We start from the raw sequence: 18,906 nt of genomic DNA on the forward strand, positions 1-18,906 counted from the left end.
AAACTCAACAGTAATGTCCTTTTGCAGAAATCAAGACCTGGTTAAATACGATAATTCACAAACCTTGTGTGAGTATTTTCATGTAAGAACTATTTTCTTATTACTGAACTACACCAGCCAACAGTGTCGCTGCACACACAGAAGCATCTACTCATGAAGAGGCTGCTGCTAACTTATTGGCTGATGTAGTTTGGTAGAAAGAAAACATGTTTGTACATGAAACTGTTCCCAATCTGTAGAGTATCTCGATTAACCAGGTAAGGATTTCTGGATGAAGACATTATTTTTGGTTAGGATGTATTTTTTGGCCCTTTGAGCAGCAGTTCCATTACATTAGAGAGAAGGCAGACATCTATATGATTGACATCTCCAAAACTCAGCAACTCTCATCAAACAATCTACATAATATGTATTTATGATTTTGGTGTGACACGTCCCTTTAAGAAAGCAATATTTTGAGATTGTCAATTCTCCTCCACACATGTAATGTCTCAAATGTATGATTATTATCTAGCTAATAAAACTTCTTTCTTGTTACATTTCGAGCTGGTGAATAATGTAGTTGTGAAATGATTCTGTCTTTTACCTGGAAGTCATTTAAAGCCACCTCGATCACACTCTTCAGAGGCTTCAGGACACACTTGTGCATGGCCTTCTCTAGCACCTGGTCTGGAGAGGACACAAAGTCAATCACTGTTAAGACGACAAGACACATCAACCACACACAGGTCAAATGGCTCGGTCAGATCTATGTGTAAGTGTTGTAAACTCGACTATTACTGGAGGTCAAAGCACTCTGATTTAATCCAGAAACGTTATAAAAAAATAAACATTCAACATTTTCTACATAGTCAGCTAAGCCCAGACCTAACACAACCATAATAAACACTACAAGCATATTAACTTCACAGGACCTAATCCTGATCCTAAACACACTGTGTTTTAACTGGGGTCACTTTCCAACTCTCTGAAATCCCAAACATGTCTCTAAATAAAGCATATGATATGATATAATCAGTAAGGAGAACTATATTTAAATGTTTTAAAACATTATGAAAAAATGTATCTGAATACTTTACATTCCTGTTTTTCAACCGCTCTAAGAAACAAAGGGGAGAAATAACTAGTGTGACCCGTCAGGTTCCACCAAATAGATTACATATTTGCTAGTTACTGTAAAGCTGAGCAACCTGAATGTTTGCTACCAGCTCTTTGAAGAGTTGAAGAGTGTCAGCTTAAATCTGACCTTGACAAATTCAACCCTATTTATAAGCACACCATTCATTCAGCTACTGTGCTGCAAAGAGCTACAATGGCTCCATCTGTACCTCGGACCTACGTAAATAGGCTTCAAATAATTCCCTGCCTACCTCAACTATGTACAGCTTGTTTGCATTTACACAACTGTGTCTTTTTGTTCCCTGGCAGCATCCCCAGCCAGCTTCCGGGGCCGTTTTTGCAATGAGTTCCACAGAACCAAGTGCATGCTTTGTAACCACGTAAACAGGCGAGCATGCACATACAAGAATTCTGTTCTTGTGGAGAAATGACTGAATTTATGATGAGTCAGCGAGGGGAATGTGCTGCACTTACAATACAGAACAAGCCTCCACACCGAGTCCGGGAGACAAGTGAAGCGGGTCGCCTGAGGTAAGGGTTTGGCTCTTGGTTGCAAACACGCTCAGACTAATACATCTGAAGCCAAGAACAAGGGGAACCCTGGGGTGGTTACAGAGGCTGGATAAATCAGACAGATCATGTGTGTACACAGGGAAGGAAACTGAGGCTAGTGAGGATACACTGCTGGACACAATGCTGGACACACTGTAGTAGGTAGGCGCATGCACACACACACACACACACACACACACACACACACACACACACACACACACCACACACACACCACACACACACACACACACACACACACACACACACACACACACACACACACACACACACACACACACACACACACACACACACACAGACTGCAGACTTCCTGATTCCTCCAGAAAGGCTCATTTCCTTTGTATATTGGGCAATGTTTGCCATTGGGCTTTATCTAGCCTGTTCAAAGGCTTCCCTTGACTGGAATGAACTCTGTGATAAACAATCACAAATACCAGCAGGCACACACACTCAAAAGGTTTAAAATGCAAAAAATGTTATATAGACCAAAGCTAACTTTAAATATCTTCCTTCACATCCTCCTTCTGTTTGCTCTTATCTAGCCATGGCCATACATTAGGGCGTGTTGACAGTTGTAGACCCTCCCTTTGTAAACAACAAACAATCACTTGCCTGACCTGGCAACAGGACATGTTAAGTATGATTGTCGGTAGAAATGCTTAAAGGTTGGGATTTCCTTGGTTGGGAGAGTTACCCTTTTACTACAGACACAAATATTCTTTCCTTAGATGTCACATTGTGATCCTGACGTCAGCCCTCTCTGTAAACACTGATGGGGAGCATGGACTTTAGCTCCACTGCATTTCTGCTTTTTGAAAACAAATATGATGTGGGATTGTAGCATGATGTCAGGCCTGCTCACTGCTGTGGGTTTCACTTTTGTTTTCCAGGGAAAAAATGGATAACTTAGTTTGTAGATTAAAAAAATATATATATAAAAAAATATATATATACATTTTAAAAAGAATATAAATATAATATAAATAATTATTTTAAAAAGATATATACATAATTAAACTATTGATAAATACTATAATATAATGTAAATAAAATAAATAGAAAAAGTGAGGCCAAAACATTGTCTCTAAAATGGCTTGAATTCAAGCTGATAAACACTATTCTTGAAACCCTTTTACATTTTTTCTTATTCCCCTCTCCAAAGATGACATTTGTGAGCATTAGACGCTTTATGTGCATATCCGTGGTCTGCACAACAGAATGGATCACTTCTCTGTCTCTGAACAAGGCTTTGCTGTTATTGTTTACAATGAACAAGGGACGGGCGATGAGAGCAAACACATACTTACATATTCATGTAAATGCTCCGGTCTACAGTAATAGGATTTGAATGAAATGTCCTTCTGATGGAGTTGCTCTTGCCTGAACATTTTATTTTTACAGTCAACAGGACCTCAATAGAGCATGTAAACAATTTGGCTTCTAACTTATAGTATATGGATGTGACTTAGTAAATACAATAGCCAATAAGGGAGCCGAGTTTCATTAAGTTCTCAAATGCTAAATGTTGTCTAAACTCTAACAGCTCCCAAAAAATAGACAAAGAGACTACAAATCTTTCTTAACATTATCAAATGTAGGTTTATACTAAGCATGTCTTTCAAAAAAAGCCTCAACAGGAACGTGAGCTGATGCCCATCAACATGAGCCAAGAATAACTCTTTGGGGCACAGCTCACTGGCATTTCTGTAACTCTACACCAGTAATGGGGCAGGCTAATATGGAAAACTTCAACTAGTATATTTGATTCCCAAGAGAATGGCAAGCCTAAACACTCACTGAACATTGTCAATGAATTAAGTCATTTTCAAATCCTTTCCTGAAGCAACACTAAGGAGTTTTACCACTTAGGTTGTACTAGACGGAAAACCTAGGTGAGTGCTGCCAGAAAGGGGATATAACTAAAACATCAGACACATGCCCATGCATGCATGAGCAGATGTTTCCTGAATTCACAAATCCACTAAGCAACCAGTAACTGTGATATTCAACTCTGTGGTTTAGAAGATAGTCAATCATTTTGGTTGACTTACCGATCTGGTCCTCAGGTATGAGGGACTCTAGAGGGGGGTCCAGTTCAGAGCTCTGGCGCAGGTAAGCCTTCATTTGCGTCATAAACTGCCTGAGAGTCTGCAAAAAATCCATCCCTGAGGTGTGACAGCCGCGGTTCTCCTGAACGAAGCTGATGTAGTCCTGGACCAGGGAGCCAAAATAAGAGCTTTTGTCCCTGGACATCTCTGCGATCCTTTTCACCGCCCGTCTCTCCGGGGTCATGAGGGAGCTGAGCATGCCGCTCACCTTGCGGAAGCGTCCCTTCAGTGCCCTGGGCAGGATGAAGGGGCCCCCACCCAGACTCACACCAACCCTTCGCCTACGCGCTTTGAAGGACGGACGGTGGCGCATTTCTAGGTCTGTCTCCAAACTAACCCCGTAGTCCTCGTCATCTTCGTCCACATCCTCGTCGTCGTCGCTGCTGTCCTCCACTGTGTCTTGGTGATTCAGGTGTCGGGACGGGCTAGGGGCCAGGCCCAGGGAGAATCCTGGAGACTGGGAGTATTCCAGTGAGTCAGAGGAGGAAGTGGACATGCTCATGTCACTGAGCCGCTGGCGTCCCCGCTCCTTAGGAGTGGACGGACTCCCGGCGTTATCCTCTAACAGAGCATCAGCTGATGAAGGCTGGCAGGTGGGAAGCTTAGCCCGGGACAGAGCTTTGGCAATGGTCTCATCATCCAGGGCGATGTGGCAGCGGTGAGCTTCTAGATCCGGCTTTTTAGGCCTCGGTGGCGGAGGGTTGGACGGCACAGGGATCGGTGAGCTGGCAGTCTTGGACGGGCTGCCCTGTTTGGCCCCCATTGATGGCCGAGCCGGCGCCTGGCGCTTTGTGGAAGACGGTGGTGGCCTTGTAGACGCAGCCACAGCCACTGGCATGCTCTTTGGTCTGGTGGTAGCTGCTGGGGGTCCAGGTGGTGGAGGGGCAGGGCGCCGGCGAGGCATGGAGCGGGGGGGAGGAGGGCGGGGGGGAGGAGTCCGTGATTTGCCGTTCAGTTTGACCTTGTCCGCGTGCTGCTCGCTACCTGGGCTGCTGCTCAACAGCTTCAAGGACGACTTCCCCTCATTCTCTGGGTCTTCAGCGGACTTGACGGCATGTGTTGGCAGACCGTCCTCAAAGCGATGGTGCCGGTGATGCGTCTGGAGGAACAGGGGGGTGACGAAGCACAGGGGGCCGCTGGAATGTCTTCTCTCCAGACGAAAGGAAGGTGGAGTGGCGCAGGAGCGTAGGGTAGGGGGCGCGCTGTCGCAGTGGGCCCCGGCGTGTTTCTGCTGCGACCACTCGACCTCCCTGTTCCTGTTACTCCGCTGGGGGCTGAGGGTCCGGCTCAGAGGACGACAGGCACGGGGGGAAGTGCGGCGCTGACTGCAAAGGGCAGAGTCCCAGAAGCCTGTAACAGACACACACACACACACACACACACACACACACACACACACACACACACACACACACACACACACACACACACACACACACACACACACACACACACACACACACACACACACACACACACACACACACACACACACACAGGCAAACATTAACTAACTTCAAGCTGGACACATACCTCTCCTCAATTCAAAGTTCAGAGAAAGGGTATGTCCTCGAGTCTTCAAATAAAAGGTTGAAGACAAGAAGAACAAAGACAGCAATCTCAACTATCTCTCACCCAGCAGTTCAAGAGTCTTTCTCAGTTTTCTCTCTGCCTGTTTTTAGTAGCGCCTATGGTCTTGCTGTCGAAGGGCTGTGAGTTCAGTCTCCAGGCTGCGACTCACTGGGTGCCGGCACACACCCAGAGAGGGAGTCGCCAGTTCTGCTGAAAGAGTGGGAGGGCGCTAAGCACAACCACAGCATGCAGTTCCAGTTCCTCCACTCCTTCCTGCTCTGTTTTCCTCTCTCTAAGTCCTACATGCTGTGCCCCCCCCCCTGCTTTGAGGCAGGTTTCTGATGAAAATAGATCTATTGCTTTCAGAAATCTTTATTCCTGCCTTTCTTCTTTTATATTCAGTGCAAATGTCTGATTACGTTGAAAGACATTGACTCCCATTTTGATGTTCCACTGAATCATTCCATTGTTTTCAACTGTTCAGCCAAGACTGCTGTCACGCTAACACACTGAGCTTGAATAGCCACTTAAAAAAAGGGATGAAGTCCTGGCATGTGTATTTACAACACAATCTGAAAAAAACATGCTGCTTCAACACATGCTGCAGAATAAGCCCGGTGATGACTGCTCCTGCGGGCTAAAAATAGAGACGTCAGCTCACTCTCATTCCCCGGGCAATGAAGAAGCCGGGTGCAGCCGTTTCATATGTCTTGTAACACCCCTGCGCCTGGAGACCCAAATGTGCCCGTGGTATTCCTGCTGCTCTATGTGAGCAATGACCACCTGACTCTGCCTGCAGAGACACTGCAGCGGGGGGCACTGTAAATAGCACATGTAATACTGACTGACCTCATAAAGTGTACTCTGACTTTACAAAGAGGAGTTTTGTTCTATAAAATATATTACATTTTAAATATTTGATTGAAAAAATAGAACAAATGATTAGATAAAAGACAACATTCAAGTAAATTCAAGCAACAATAATGTGCTGTATCATCAGCGTTTACTTGTAAATACTGTTTTTATTCACTAATTCCAATCACTTTTTTGTGATTAGGGTTAGGGTAACTGTTTTTTGTTACTGTCAATAAAACATCTTGCAGATTTTTCTAGGGGCAAACTAGAAGGTTTTATTGTGAATCACCTCTGAAGGAAGTCTTTAGATGATTAAAGGGTAGTTTAATAGCTATCAAAGAGCACATATTCTGCTCATGTTTAGGTTCATATTTTGTTCCTCTGCAGCGAGAAACCCCCTCTAGAGGGAACTCTGGGATTTTAGCATTTGCAGACCATTTACATGGACCAACACCTATTGAACACACTACAGGAACGGGAAACCCCAAAGAGCATTATAGGGCCCCTTACAATAACATATAAAAATAGCAAAACTGAAGCAACTGCAGATAATGACTGTACTCATCCAAACAGTATTTCTGTTAAGAAGAAAACTTCAACATGACTCTTGTAGAATTGAAGCAAAAGTCAAATGGGAGCAGATCATAATACAGGAAGGCTCCTTATAACGAATAGCCTTTATTATATAGGGTATATGAATGGTGACATTAATGCCATTAATAGGTTCCTTATAATGTTCCATACCACTCCATGCCGTCTGAAAAGGCAAATCAGTTTTAATACCATGTAATTGCAGTGTGTAACATGTGTTTCCCATGTGCCTGCCCAGATTTACAACATATAATAACAGCGTTTTGTCTTTAAATAGAAGCTTTCCACTGGAGAATGGGAGTTTCCCTAAAAGAGGCTCACAAGCCGTCTATCCCTCTCGACTTCCACCGTAAGAACACCAACTACTGCTCACAGACAGGCCAGCATGCAAAATAACAGCAGCAATCAATTTCCGTCAGGAGCTATGAAACGGTTTACCCTATTAACATTAGCGTCTCACACTTCATAAGCCTTGTGTGTTTTTATACATGAATGTGGTGCGATGGTGTGTGTGTTGGACAGGCCACACCCTTCTCCCCCACACTAAGCACTAAACTATGTTGGAGGCTCCTGCTGTAGGAAGCTGACTCGCTTCACACTCACAGCAGCTGAGCTGAGAATAACTTGACACAAAAAGTGACGAAAGGAGGAATCTGATCTGAATGGTCATCAAAGAAAGAGAAATAAAAGCTGTGAACACAAACACTAGGTGTGTTACCATGGTTTGCTTTATTAGTTGACATGACTGTGTGCAAAACTCATTGCATACTTCAATAAAATAGCTGATTCATTATAAAAACGTTCCACAACAGCGTTATAGGGTTGGTTGTGGTCAAATCTATTAAGTCAATGTATTTAGTTCAGTATAGTGACTTCCTGTTTTATTTTGTAGTAACCTCTCGTTGCAGATCACCTCATTTCCTCCCTCATGTGTTTTCCCTCCACTGTGATTGTTGACCCCGCCCTGATTGTCTGAACCTGTGCTCCCTTAGCCTTTCTATATATAGTTCCTGTCTCCCTTTGTCTTGTGCCAGTTCGTCTTGTCCCATGTGTCAGACAGCCAGCATCAGGTCCATGTTTGTTTCCCGTCGTATTTGCTGAGAGCCAAGTTTAGTTTTATTCTTTGTCCTTTTGCATTTTGAAACTACCTTGGTTTTCTTTCCCTCGTAAGAGTTTTCCTTTTTACCCCTTACCTCTAGGGAGCGATTTTCTGTTGTACTTTGTAAGAATAGTTGCCCTTTTTCAGTAAAGACTTTCTTTTGTACCTTTTGTGTGTCGAGTCGTGCTTTTGGGTTCATGCTTGTTTGCATAGTTGTGAAATATAGTCATTTAAGATATGTGTTACTGCAGAACTTCAAACAATAGATGAATAAAAGAGGCTACCTGCTCCGAGCTGAGCCACATCCTCCAGCTCTTTCTGAGTCTTGGCCGATGCAATGGCCTCTGGGAGTTTGAGTGTGGAAGGCAGGACATCCCTAAGTGAATGAACAGCAAAAATAAACATAAGAAAAACCAGGATCTAAACATTCATTGGGAGAGTTATGAAACATAATGTTGTAATTATAACATCCACACTGATAACGATCAGCGTTATGAAGCATGTTGTCCTCATATGACAGCAATAAACCCAAACAAAAGTGATGACCCCATCACTGGCAAACAGAAGTGAAAACACTTTAAATCATCACTAGTTTAAAATAGGCTGGCACAACCTTCTTTTTGCTCAGAATAAAGCTTAGAATAGAAAAATGAAATCTGCGTTTGTAAAATAAAGGAATCAAATCGTTTTGCTGTCATCTCTCGAACGGAACAGTGTTTTGGTGCTTATAGGTTGCAGAACAGTTTACCTCTCTTTCCTGTCTGGTGTTCTCAGTGCTGTGTAAGTGTGTGTGTCTCCAGAGCTGGCACACACGCTTAAACAAGAAGAGAGCCTCTGCTAGAGAGCTGCTTACTCTGCAAACATTATTTTTATCCAAGTAGTTCCCATCTTTAAATCTCAAGGTGTATCAGAGCCATTTTATTAAAAAGGAAAGCAGAGGAAGGGGGCATATTTCCATGAAAGAAACTCAGATTTGATAGATTATACACTTGTAAATTGGCATGAAAAACCGTTATAATCTCTGACAATAAAGTCATAAATTAACAAGTGAAAAAACGAATTGACTCACAGATGCTGTGCATTATGCCTCTAAATCTATTGTCATTTTCAGTAGGATTTTGCAATAAAGAAATACTGGTGATTAAAGCACAGACACTGCAGTGAATTAGGCATATTCAGAAGGAAACAACATGAACAAATAATATTAGCTTTTGGCATCAGGACTTACAAAGCAGTGGACGAGATAAAGATATCTCCACGTTTCAGACCTTTTCACAGTCTGCTGTGTGACGCATTTTTAAACGACAGCTAAAGACATCTTTTTAAATGAGCTTTTTATTAGTGACACCCGCCTTCTTAAAATTGAATTTTTAGTATCTATTATTTACTTTTTAGTACACAACTTTATATTGTTTTATTTATTTGAAATGTTTTATATCTTTTAACTTCAATTATTAAACAGTTCTATCTATAATCTATTTGATTACTTCATGGTTTATCAATAATTTACAGTGTTATTATTTATTGTGTATACATGTTTATTTTATAGGTTTTTAATAGTTTGTTGTATTGATTTATTTTGTCTTTTGTCTTCCTCTATTTCTTTGAGAGGGATCATCATCTGTTTAATTGTTTTATTATCATACCTTTTACCTCCTTGTGTTTTAACGCATTGCAACACTGTGTTATGCTGCATGTGTTCAAAAAAGGTCCTAACATCTGATCTTAGGGGAATTTCTTCTTGTTGATTTTAATTTGTGATGTGTGCCCTATTGTAAAGCACTTTGAGCTACACATGCTGCACATGCTGTATGAAAAGTGCTATAAAAATAAAGCTTAATATAATAATAATTAATATTACTATATTAATATTAATATAATAATAATTATTATAATAATTATTATTATTATTATAATAATAATAATAATAATTATTATTATTATAATAATTATTATTATTATTTTAATAATAATAATAATAATAATTATTATTATTATTATTATAATAATAATTAATATTACTATAATAATAATAATACATTATTATTAAAGTTGTGCATTTGTTAAAAAATAACCGTAATTTTTCTATGAGATTATATTGGTTAATTTACAATACATAATAATACATTATTATTATTATGTAAATTGTAGTGATATGGTTTTAGATTATTTCTTTCCTTTTGCAAATGTATTACTTTTTAACCTTGAATATTTTTGATTCTGTTAAATGTTGAATTCTTCTTGCAAATTAACCAATATAATCTCATAGAAAAATTAAGGTTATTTTTTAACAAATGCACAACTTTAATAAATATATTCCTTAAAATGTAGCAATATCGTCGCCCTCCCCTTGCTTTGTACTTCTTCTTTTTTGAATAAAAATGGTCCTGATATGCCGTCATACTTGACTCACTCTCTTCTCACAGGTAAATAAAGGGATAGATAGAAACAACGATTGTTGGTGTTTTACCTGCTGATACAGTAGAACGCCACCAGGCGCAACAGATCGGCAAAGCTGATCCCAGAATCCTCCAGAGAAAAGGCTGCAAGAATCAAAATATGTGCACTTTTAAATATAATTAAGAGACAGACATTGTTGATAAGAAGGCATTTGAACTCTTTCACATTTTGCCACTATTTCTAGAAAGTATCTGCTGGTGAATGATCAATGAGACATAACATGAATAGAGAATTGTATTTTCCTAAAGAAGCATTTTTTTTAAAAGCATGAGTGCACAACAAAAACTTAGCAAAGCAGTTGGTCAGAGACGCAAACTGGAGAGCAGCTGACCCACATCGGAAGACCAAAGCAGGCCAAAGACAACCCCCCCACCCTCCATCCCACCTCCTCCCATGTGTGCTGTCATTTCAGCAGGGAAAATCCACAGCTGGTGTGTCGTCACAATCTGGCTCTGCCCCAGCTCCATTACTTTTTCCAAATACTGCAGCAGAGCACACTGCTGGACTAAATACTGTCAAAGCACAGGGACCAGTATGATGAAAATCCTAGCGTGTGTGTAATGAAATCACAATGGTTGACCAATAGATCACGTCTTTTACTCGTACGACATTGCTGGACTTGCATTTTTCAAGTACAAGTGTAACTAAAGTCACACAGCTAGCTTCAGTGTGTTACCTGCTCAATGTCACTCTCAAGGCAGTGCACACAAAAATGTGACCCTGACCAACAAATGTGCACGTCATTATGGGCGACAGACGATAACTGTAGATACACTATCAGAAAACCTTCCTACTGAAAGAGAAGCAGCCACATTACATCATTAGGTAAATACTGTATCCTTTTATAACAGCAATTTATAGGTAGACCGTTGCATTCTCCAAAAGTCAAGAACACAAAATCTGGCCAAACTGACTTCCCTCCTCTCATGCTGTTTTGTTTGTCATTACAGGAAATGACATCAATAACTTTTAAACCTCGAGTACAGTATGAGGGTATGGTGAGTGGGACGTAATCAGCGGACCAGAGGAAATCCTACCGGGATAAACTCATACACATCGCGCATTGTTTCTGATACAGCACATAGCTTGACTTGTTCTTTCTTCAGTGTTTACCGCTAGATAAACGCCATTATATGTATTATATATACAACAACTCTAAGTCCCTCCTGCAGACATCCTGCTGAACACACAGAGGTGCTGCGGAGGGGATTCAGCTCGCGACTGTATATGGGGGATGATAGGTTTGGACGTGTCACATGGGTGGGACGTTCCCAGGAGTTCAATGTAAAGCCAGCCCACATTTCAGTTATGATGTCACAACCTAAGCAAATCTGGGTCAGCTCATTTGTACCCCTGTTTTTAGAGATGTGGGTGAGGAGGAAAAGAGAGAGAGGGTTGTATTTTCTGACACTTTGTGAGTCTCCTTACATACCGGGGACACATATTTATGTATAAAAGACAGCAAAAAGTGCATTTTGCATAATAGGGGACCTAACCACTGACTCACACAGATATAATATAATATATATAATATAATCCCTTTCAATAAAACTTTGTCTCCTCTGCTGTGGTACATCTACAGCTGATTCCTCTCTACATCAGCTTGGCCAATAGTACAATATACTTTCTTTACACTTTCTTTCTCCTTTATTATGTTTGATGATTAGTTATGTATGTCATAAATACTGTAAAAAATGATAGTAAAAAAGGTCATACACTTCCAGTCACTTACTGTACTGGCTCTCTCTGACAGGCAGGTGGCTGATGGGCGATCCGGACTGATCCTCCTTCAGACGTACAGACAGAATCTTCCTCTGCAGAGCGGCGGACTTCCTGACCAGGAACACCTGCACCATGGAGGGTTAGGAAAACATGAAATACAATGCAATCTTAAAGAATATTATCTAACAGATTAATATTTGTATCCCAGGATTTCCCCCCTTACCCCCGGTGGCTGTTTGAGCAGAATGCGAGTGGCCTCCTCTTCGCTGACGGCCAGCAACAGCCACACCGGGTGGGTCTGAGTCAGTCTGTCCAACACACTCATCCTCCTGCGCAACGAGTCATACCCAGAATCCCTTTCACCCCCCAGACCTGCACAGCTGGGGGACTGCAGGTACACACCACACACTTCACCCTCCAGCCTGGCAGAGAGAGGAGAAAGAGAATAAAAAACACTGTTGCCATCTGCTGGTGAAAGTGAGCACCTACAGTATGTGTCAGAGGATTTTACTGTTGAAAGACATTAGCCTGAAGAGGACAGATTCTGCTGGTGTTCAGGTGTATATCAGTATGTAGTGACATGTCTCCATGCTTTAATGTTCAAAAAGCTCTTTATTTCTCTCATATTGCCTCTTTTCACCCCCTGTCTGAAACCAGAGCCCAGTCTGCTCTGATTGGTCAGCTGGCCGGCTCTGTTGTGATTGGCAAACCACTAAGAGATGTGTAAAAAATGTCCCGCCCTTAGCCTATCATTTAAAATGTGTTGGAGTGCTATTCAACTGAACTAGGAGTGTTACATAGTGATGTCACTATGTTCTGGAATTTATATCAATAATATGTGTTTTACTTAGGTGTATTATGAAAGAGAACAGAACATTGCTACCTTAAAAAAGAAGAAACCAAGATATTTGGTATCAAAAATATAAATGGTAGATTAATCCATCAGAATAGATAACTGCTGTTTTAGTTTAATACATAAACTAAAAGCAAACAGTATTTTGCTTGAAAAATCAGGTGTCCAACTGCACAATTTAAAAAATATATTTAAAATAAGGAATAAAAGAAGCCAAAATTACTAAACTAAAAACTAAACTAAAAAGACAATTCAGGCAGTACATTCACCTATAATATATTATTTTTTATTTTAAAAAGTATTAACATTGTAATCCTGCAAGTAATCCCCGTTTTTATATATATATATATATATATATATATATATTTTTTTACCAGTAATGTGATTATATATTTCTTAAATGTGACATTCACGGAACACGGTTATGCTTTTTTGTTTCCTGATTGCGTAATCCTGTTACATGTAATCCCCTGCTCATTAGCAGATGCATTCTTGGCCGGAGAAAACATGTTTTGGGAGGTCACAGTGATCTTTACTTTTGACAATCATAAATATAATCAGTTCCTGTGGATGTTTGTGCCAAGTTTAAAGACATTTTCTCCAAGCATTCCTAAAATATCCCATTCATGAGACTGTGACGGACGGATCCAAACTCCCAGCCGCTGTCAGTTTGATAAAGGTGGTGAAGATAAGATGTGTGAAAACAGTCTTACCCCTGTAAATCCATGGGCTCTTTGTCGACCGTCAGAGGGGTCTGCACCATCTCTCTCTTCAGCTCCCCGATCTCAGACGCAAACGTGTCAATCAGCTGGAGGAAGACAGAATGAGAAGCTTGACCGGTGAGGAAATGTAAAAAGGAGAAAAGGAGGGGGGACAGCTGTAAACGAAACTGACAGCATTGCTTAAAGATAAACGAGAAAGCAAGGAGCAGACAGAGGGGGATGGAGGGACTGCTCACATCTACAACAAAGTGCTGGTGACTGTTCCCCCTGTGTGTGGACCTCCTCTACTATAGGCAGGAAACATGGAAACAAAGCAATGTCGAAATTACGTGTTATACACCATGATTCAAAAGCTTGAACAGTTGAAATGACATCTAGGATTGTGATGTCATTTTTAGACCACAACTATTTAAGGATTATGATACTGCTGACACAGATATTACAGTGGGGCAAAAAAGTATTTACTCAGGAAGACATACAAGACCACTGCTAATCTCCCTCGATCTGGGGCTCCACGCAAGATCTCACCCTGTGGGGTCAAAATGATCACAAGAACGGTGAGCAAAAATCCCAGAACCACACGGGGGGACCTAGTGAATGACCTGCAGAGAGCTGGGACCAAAGTAACAGAGGCTACCATCAGTAACACACTACGCCGCCAGGGACTTAAATCCTGCAGTTCCAGACGTGTCCCCCTGCTTAAGCCAGTACATCTCCAGGCCCGTCTGAAGTTTGCTAGAGGGCATTTGGATGATCCAGAAGAGGATTGGGAGAATGTCATATGGTCAGATGAAACCAAAATAGAACTTTTTGGTAAAAACTCAACTCGTCGTGTTTGGAGGAGAAAGAATGCAGAGTTGCATCCAAAGAACACCATACCTACTGTGAAGCATGGGGGTGGAAACATCATGCTTTGGGGCTGTTTTTCTGCAAAGGGACCAGGACGACTGATCCGTGGAAAGGAAAGAATGAATGGGGCCATGTATCGTGAGATTTTGAGTGAAAACCTCCTTCCATCAGCAAGGGCACTGAAGATGAAGCGTGGCTGGGTCTTTCAGCATGACAATGATCCCAAACACACCGCCAGGGCAACGAAGGAGTGGCTTCGTAAGAAGCATTTCAAGGTCCTGGAGTGGCCTAGCCAGTCTCCAGATCTCAACCCCATAGAAAATCTTTAGAGGGAGTTGAAAGTCCGTGTTGCCCAGCGACAGCCCCAAAACATCACTGCTTTAGAGGAGATCTGCATGGAGGAATGGGCCAAAATACCAGCAACAGTGTGTGAAAACCTTGTGAAGACTTACAGAAAACGTTTGACCTCTGTCATTGCCAACAAAGGGTATATAACAAAGTATTGAGATGAACTTTTGTTATTGACCAAATACTTATTTTCCACAATCATTTGAAATAAATTCTTTAAAAATCCTACAATGTGATTTTCTGGATTTTATTTTCTCATTCTGTCTCTCATAGTTGAGGTATACCTATGATAAAAATTACAGGCATCTCTCATCTTTTTAAATGGGAGAACTTGCACAATTGGTGGCTGACTAAATACTTTTTTGCCCCACTGTAAATGTGTTGTACAACCGCCCAAAGCATTATCAAAACACTCCTGTGGTCGGATGTAAAAACTAAGGAGAGCATAAACAGGAAGTACAATGTTGCCTTGGAGTCAGTTGGTTAGCTTTGGACACAATTCAAAGTACAAATTACAAATCAAAAGTACAGATTAGCTCCTTTTGTCTTGTGTCCTTAAATGTACAGACAACTATGACTTAATTATTTTGATACAGAAAAAACTTTAAAACATGACAGTTCTTACGCAAGTTTTGGAGTTATAAAAAACATATTTTGTCTATGACTTCTGAAAGGATTTATGGATGTTTAAAACTGACATATTCTGCTCATTTTCAGGTTCACATCAGTCTCTAATGTCTCTCCTGGGACATGTCTCCATGCTTTAATGTTCAAAAAGCTCTTTATTTTTCTCATACTGCCTGTGCTGCAGCACCTCTGTTCACCCTCTGTCTGAAACCAGAGCCCAGCGTGCTCTGATTGGTTAGCTGGCCGGCTCTGTTGTGTCAACGCTTAGAATTGTGTCGGAAATGTCTTGTCCCTTAGCCAATAGAAGTGCAGTGTTACATAGTGATGTCATTATGGTTTGGAAGCAAACAAAGGAGTCCAATGGAGGTGTTTTAGGACTTCTTTAATGGACACATTGGAGATATTGGTATTCTTCAGAGTCACAGTGAATTGAAAAATATGTGTATCATGTCTGGGTTTTCACATGTGATTAAGTTATGACAGGAGTTGTGCAATCCCCTCACAAACTGCAACCATCTGGATCCACATGCTGTGACACATGAGTCATTGCCTCCATACTCTGTGTGTCACACCTGCTGCCTCTGCTGGAACTGCAGATGGGGTTCAAATGTTTTGATAGATCAGTGGGACAAACTACAATAACCTACCTCCTGTTGTTTTGAGAACAACTCATGCTGCCTTCTCTGAATCAACGCCCTCCTTCCACTCACCATTTTAAACTCTCTGGTGTAAAGTAATGAAAGATGAAGAATGCAGGACATATTCATTAAAAACCACAGCCCCCCCCACAAAAACTACTCGTTGAAAATAGAGTTTGAAACTGCTCTGTCATATAAAGACTTCTTGCAACTAATTACTTTCATGTTGTTTTGTTTTTTCCTCTATTCCACATTCCACATTTAGAACACTCCCAGGGATTAAGAGCCTCTACAAAAAATGTCTGAGCAGATGTTGAAATGTGGATGCTTTCTCTAAAGACCTGGGTCAAACAGTTTGATCTAGATGGACTCTTTAGTGTTTTTATTGTTGCATCTGGCTGCAGAGCATAACACAATGAAGACCAGAAATGTGAGGCAAAAAAAAAGGGAAATGTTTTGATGTGGTAAACTCCACCCAACACCAACCTCACACAGAAAAAAACACTTCAAATAAAGTCTCTGCGCCTGAAGGGAGGCCACCAATATACTTTGTAACCAGTAGGAGGCATCCTTTCATAAACTGTCCACCAGCAGTTGGGCTAAAAGCCAGCCCACAGGCCCCCCCCCCCCTCCCCTCCCTCCCCCCTTGCAGGACTAAGTGGAGCCAGCTCTGCTAAAACCTCAAACTCCCCTAGCTTTATGTCATATCAAAACTGTATTATAAAACAAAAGACGACAAGTGAGCTCCAGAGAGATGAACAGCTCGACGTAGACTGGGTCTGCTCCATTTGTACCTGGTAGACAGAGAGTGTCTAGACAACTGACTACAACTCAAACCAGAGCATTTATATTGTCCAAATCTAGGAGAAGCCTAAACTAGATGCTATAAACGGCCATAGAGAGGTGACTTTACATTCAAAACAACAATGGTGAAGGCTTTTCTCAATGAAGAGAGAACCACTCTAATCCACACTGACTTTGGAAACAGTTTGATTGACAGATAGTTCTTCCCATCAACAGTTAGTATGTTTTCCCCCTGTCAAAACCGTTCCAATGACAGGTTCTCAGATGGTTCTTATGAAAATCCATCAGGCCTTACAGGTTAGGGCTGCAATAACAGCCAGGCCAAACTAACCCTGACAGACCCCAGGTTCAATGTGTGTCAACATGTTGGTAATTAATGAAAAAATGAAACATTAGTCTAACACTTTGCACCCAATAAAGCACAATATTTTCCAACATCTGCTTGATTACCTAATCTTTTGGCCCTGACTTGTTGTTGTCCATTTGTCAGAATCCAGCTGTAACTCTGGGTCAGAGAAGCTAATATTGACGTGCCGGTTGCAAAAAATAAATTTAATTTGTATAGAAGTCTAATGACCCTACTAATATATTACCTAAGTAAAACTTGTCCAAATTAGTTAACTTTAGTTCATTTTCTAGTTTCAATAGTCTTCTTTAATATAGCCTCATGTTAATATTGTAAAAAATATGAGTTAATACTTTAGAGTTATACTTTAAAGCTTGTGACTGACTGCTCACTATTTCAATATTGCCAGGATTTAGTGTTGTCAGAGGTTGCTTTTTTCACTTGATAATAGTTAGTTGTAACAGTACCAGCTAATAGTTAGCTGGTTGCTTTAAAATCCAGTGTCAATCCATGGTTCCTAGCCAAAAACCACAAACTCAGGACTTCAAAAAAATAGTCCATTGGATGATATCACGTCCATCCATTACTTGTATATAATTTTTGAACAAAATGTAGTTTTTAAGACTTTTCACAACTTTCAGTCTGATGTTGGAAAATGGTCAAATCCAATAAATCTTTAAGGTCATAGAAAACTGCCATTTAATTGGTGCTATAGAAAGATAGAGACGTCACATCAGGACCTCAACACTAACACAGGGTTACCATACACCGTGTTAGCTCACTATTGCCACAAAGGGTTTCTAATCGGGTCGAGGAAAGAAGTAGAACAATGTGATTATCTTCTGTTAAGAGACGGGAAGGAATTATATGACTGAAAGTGGATGAATAGAGCTAGAGGAGAGGACATGGGAATTTCCTGAGCTACAATGAAGATCAGTGAACATGACAGTTGATGAGTGACTGGCTCTCCGCAGACTGGCTTGTGGAGCTCTAATGGCGCCCGTACAGGCCCTATTTCACACTGATGACTTTTAGATGAAAAGGACTGACATCCAGGAAAGCACTCAACAACATAAGTCTGTGCTTTACTGACTTTTATGAACCTCTCCCACTAAACCCTCTGGTTTGTTTCCACTCATTATTTATTTCATTTACTGTGCATAACACACTGATGCAGGTTAGACCGACTGAAGCACAGACGCACACAGAAGGATTATTTATTCAGCTCCTTTAAGGTTGTGAGTGGGTGTGTGAATGTGGAGGTAAGTGATTTTATGCATGGACTGCTGTTAATGCCATGGATAGAGTCAAAGGGAAACTATGTGTTTTGGTTTTGACACACACACTTACTCGGCGAGCGCTTTCACAGGGTTAGCGAGGATGGAAAAAAAGGCAAAAGGAAATTAAAAGCCAGACAACTTTCAGGGTGTGTTTCTACATCTGTCATTTTCAGCTCTGAAAGTGGGTTTCATTTATTCATCTGCACAAAACTGCCTGACTGTGTCAAAAAGGCTGAATCAGCTAAAAAAAATGCAGCCAGGTGAGAGCTGTACACCTCTTCTGAGACAGTGCTTGCATCACAGGTTAAAGGGTCTCATGCATGCCAACATTTTACAG

General features: G+C 41.0%; 1 protein-coding gene across 2 annotated transcripts in view; it reads right to left on the reverse strand.

Annotated features, from left to right (window-relative positions):
* Positions 1 to 18,906, reverse strand: part of LOC134864899 (ras and Rab interactor 2-like) — a 39,210-nt gene that overhangs the window by 7,327 nt on the left and 12,977 nt on the right. For both annotated transcript variants that reach the window (XM_063884227.1, XM_063884228.1), the window contains exons 3-9: positions 13,669 to 13,763; positions 12,326 to 12,524; positions 12,113 to 12,227; positions 10,391 to 10,463; positions 8,205 to 8,296; positions 3,747 to 5,153; positions 587 to 669 (exon numbers count right to left, since the gene is read on the reverse strand). In XM_063884227.1, coding sequence (XP_063740297.1) covers positions 587 to 669; positions 3,747 to 5,153; positions 8,205 to 8,296; positions 10,391 to 10,463; positions 12,113 to 12,227; positions 12,326 to 12,524; positions 13,669 to 13,763 — 2,064 coding nt within the window. The remainder of the gene's footprint in view (positions 1 to 586; positions 670 to 3,746; positions 5,154 to 8,204; positions 8,297 to 10,390; positions 10,464 to 12,112; positions 12,228 to 12,325; positions 12,525 to 13,668; positions 13,764 to 18,906) is intronic.

This window comes from Eleginops maclovinus, chromosome 5, assembly GCF_036324505.1.
Source record: "Eleginops maclovinus isolate JMC-PN-2008 ecotype Puerto Natales chromosome 5, JC_Emac_rtc_rv5, whole genome shotgun sequence".
Taxonomy (NCBI): Eukaryota; Metazoa; Chordata; class Actinopteri; order Perciformes; family Eleginopidae; genus Eleginops; species Eleginops maclovinus.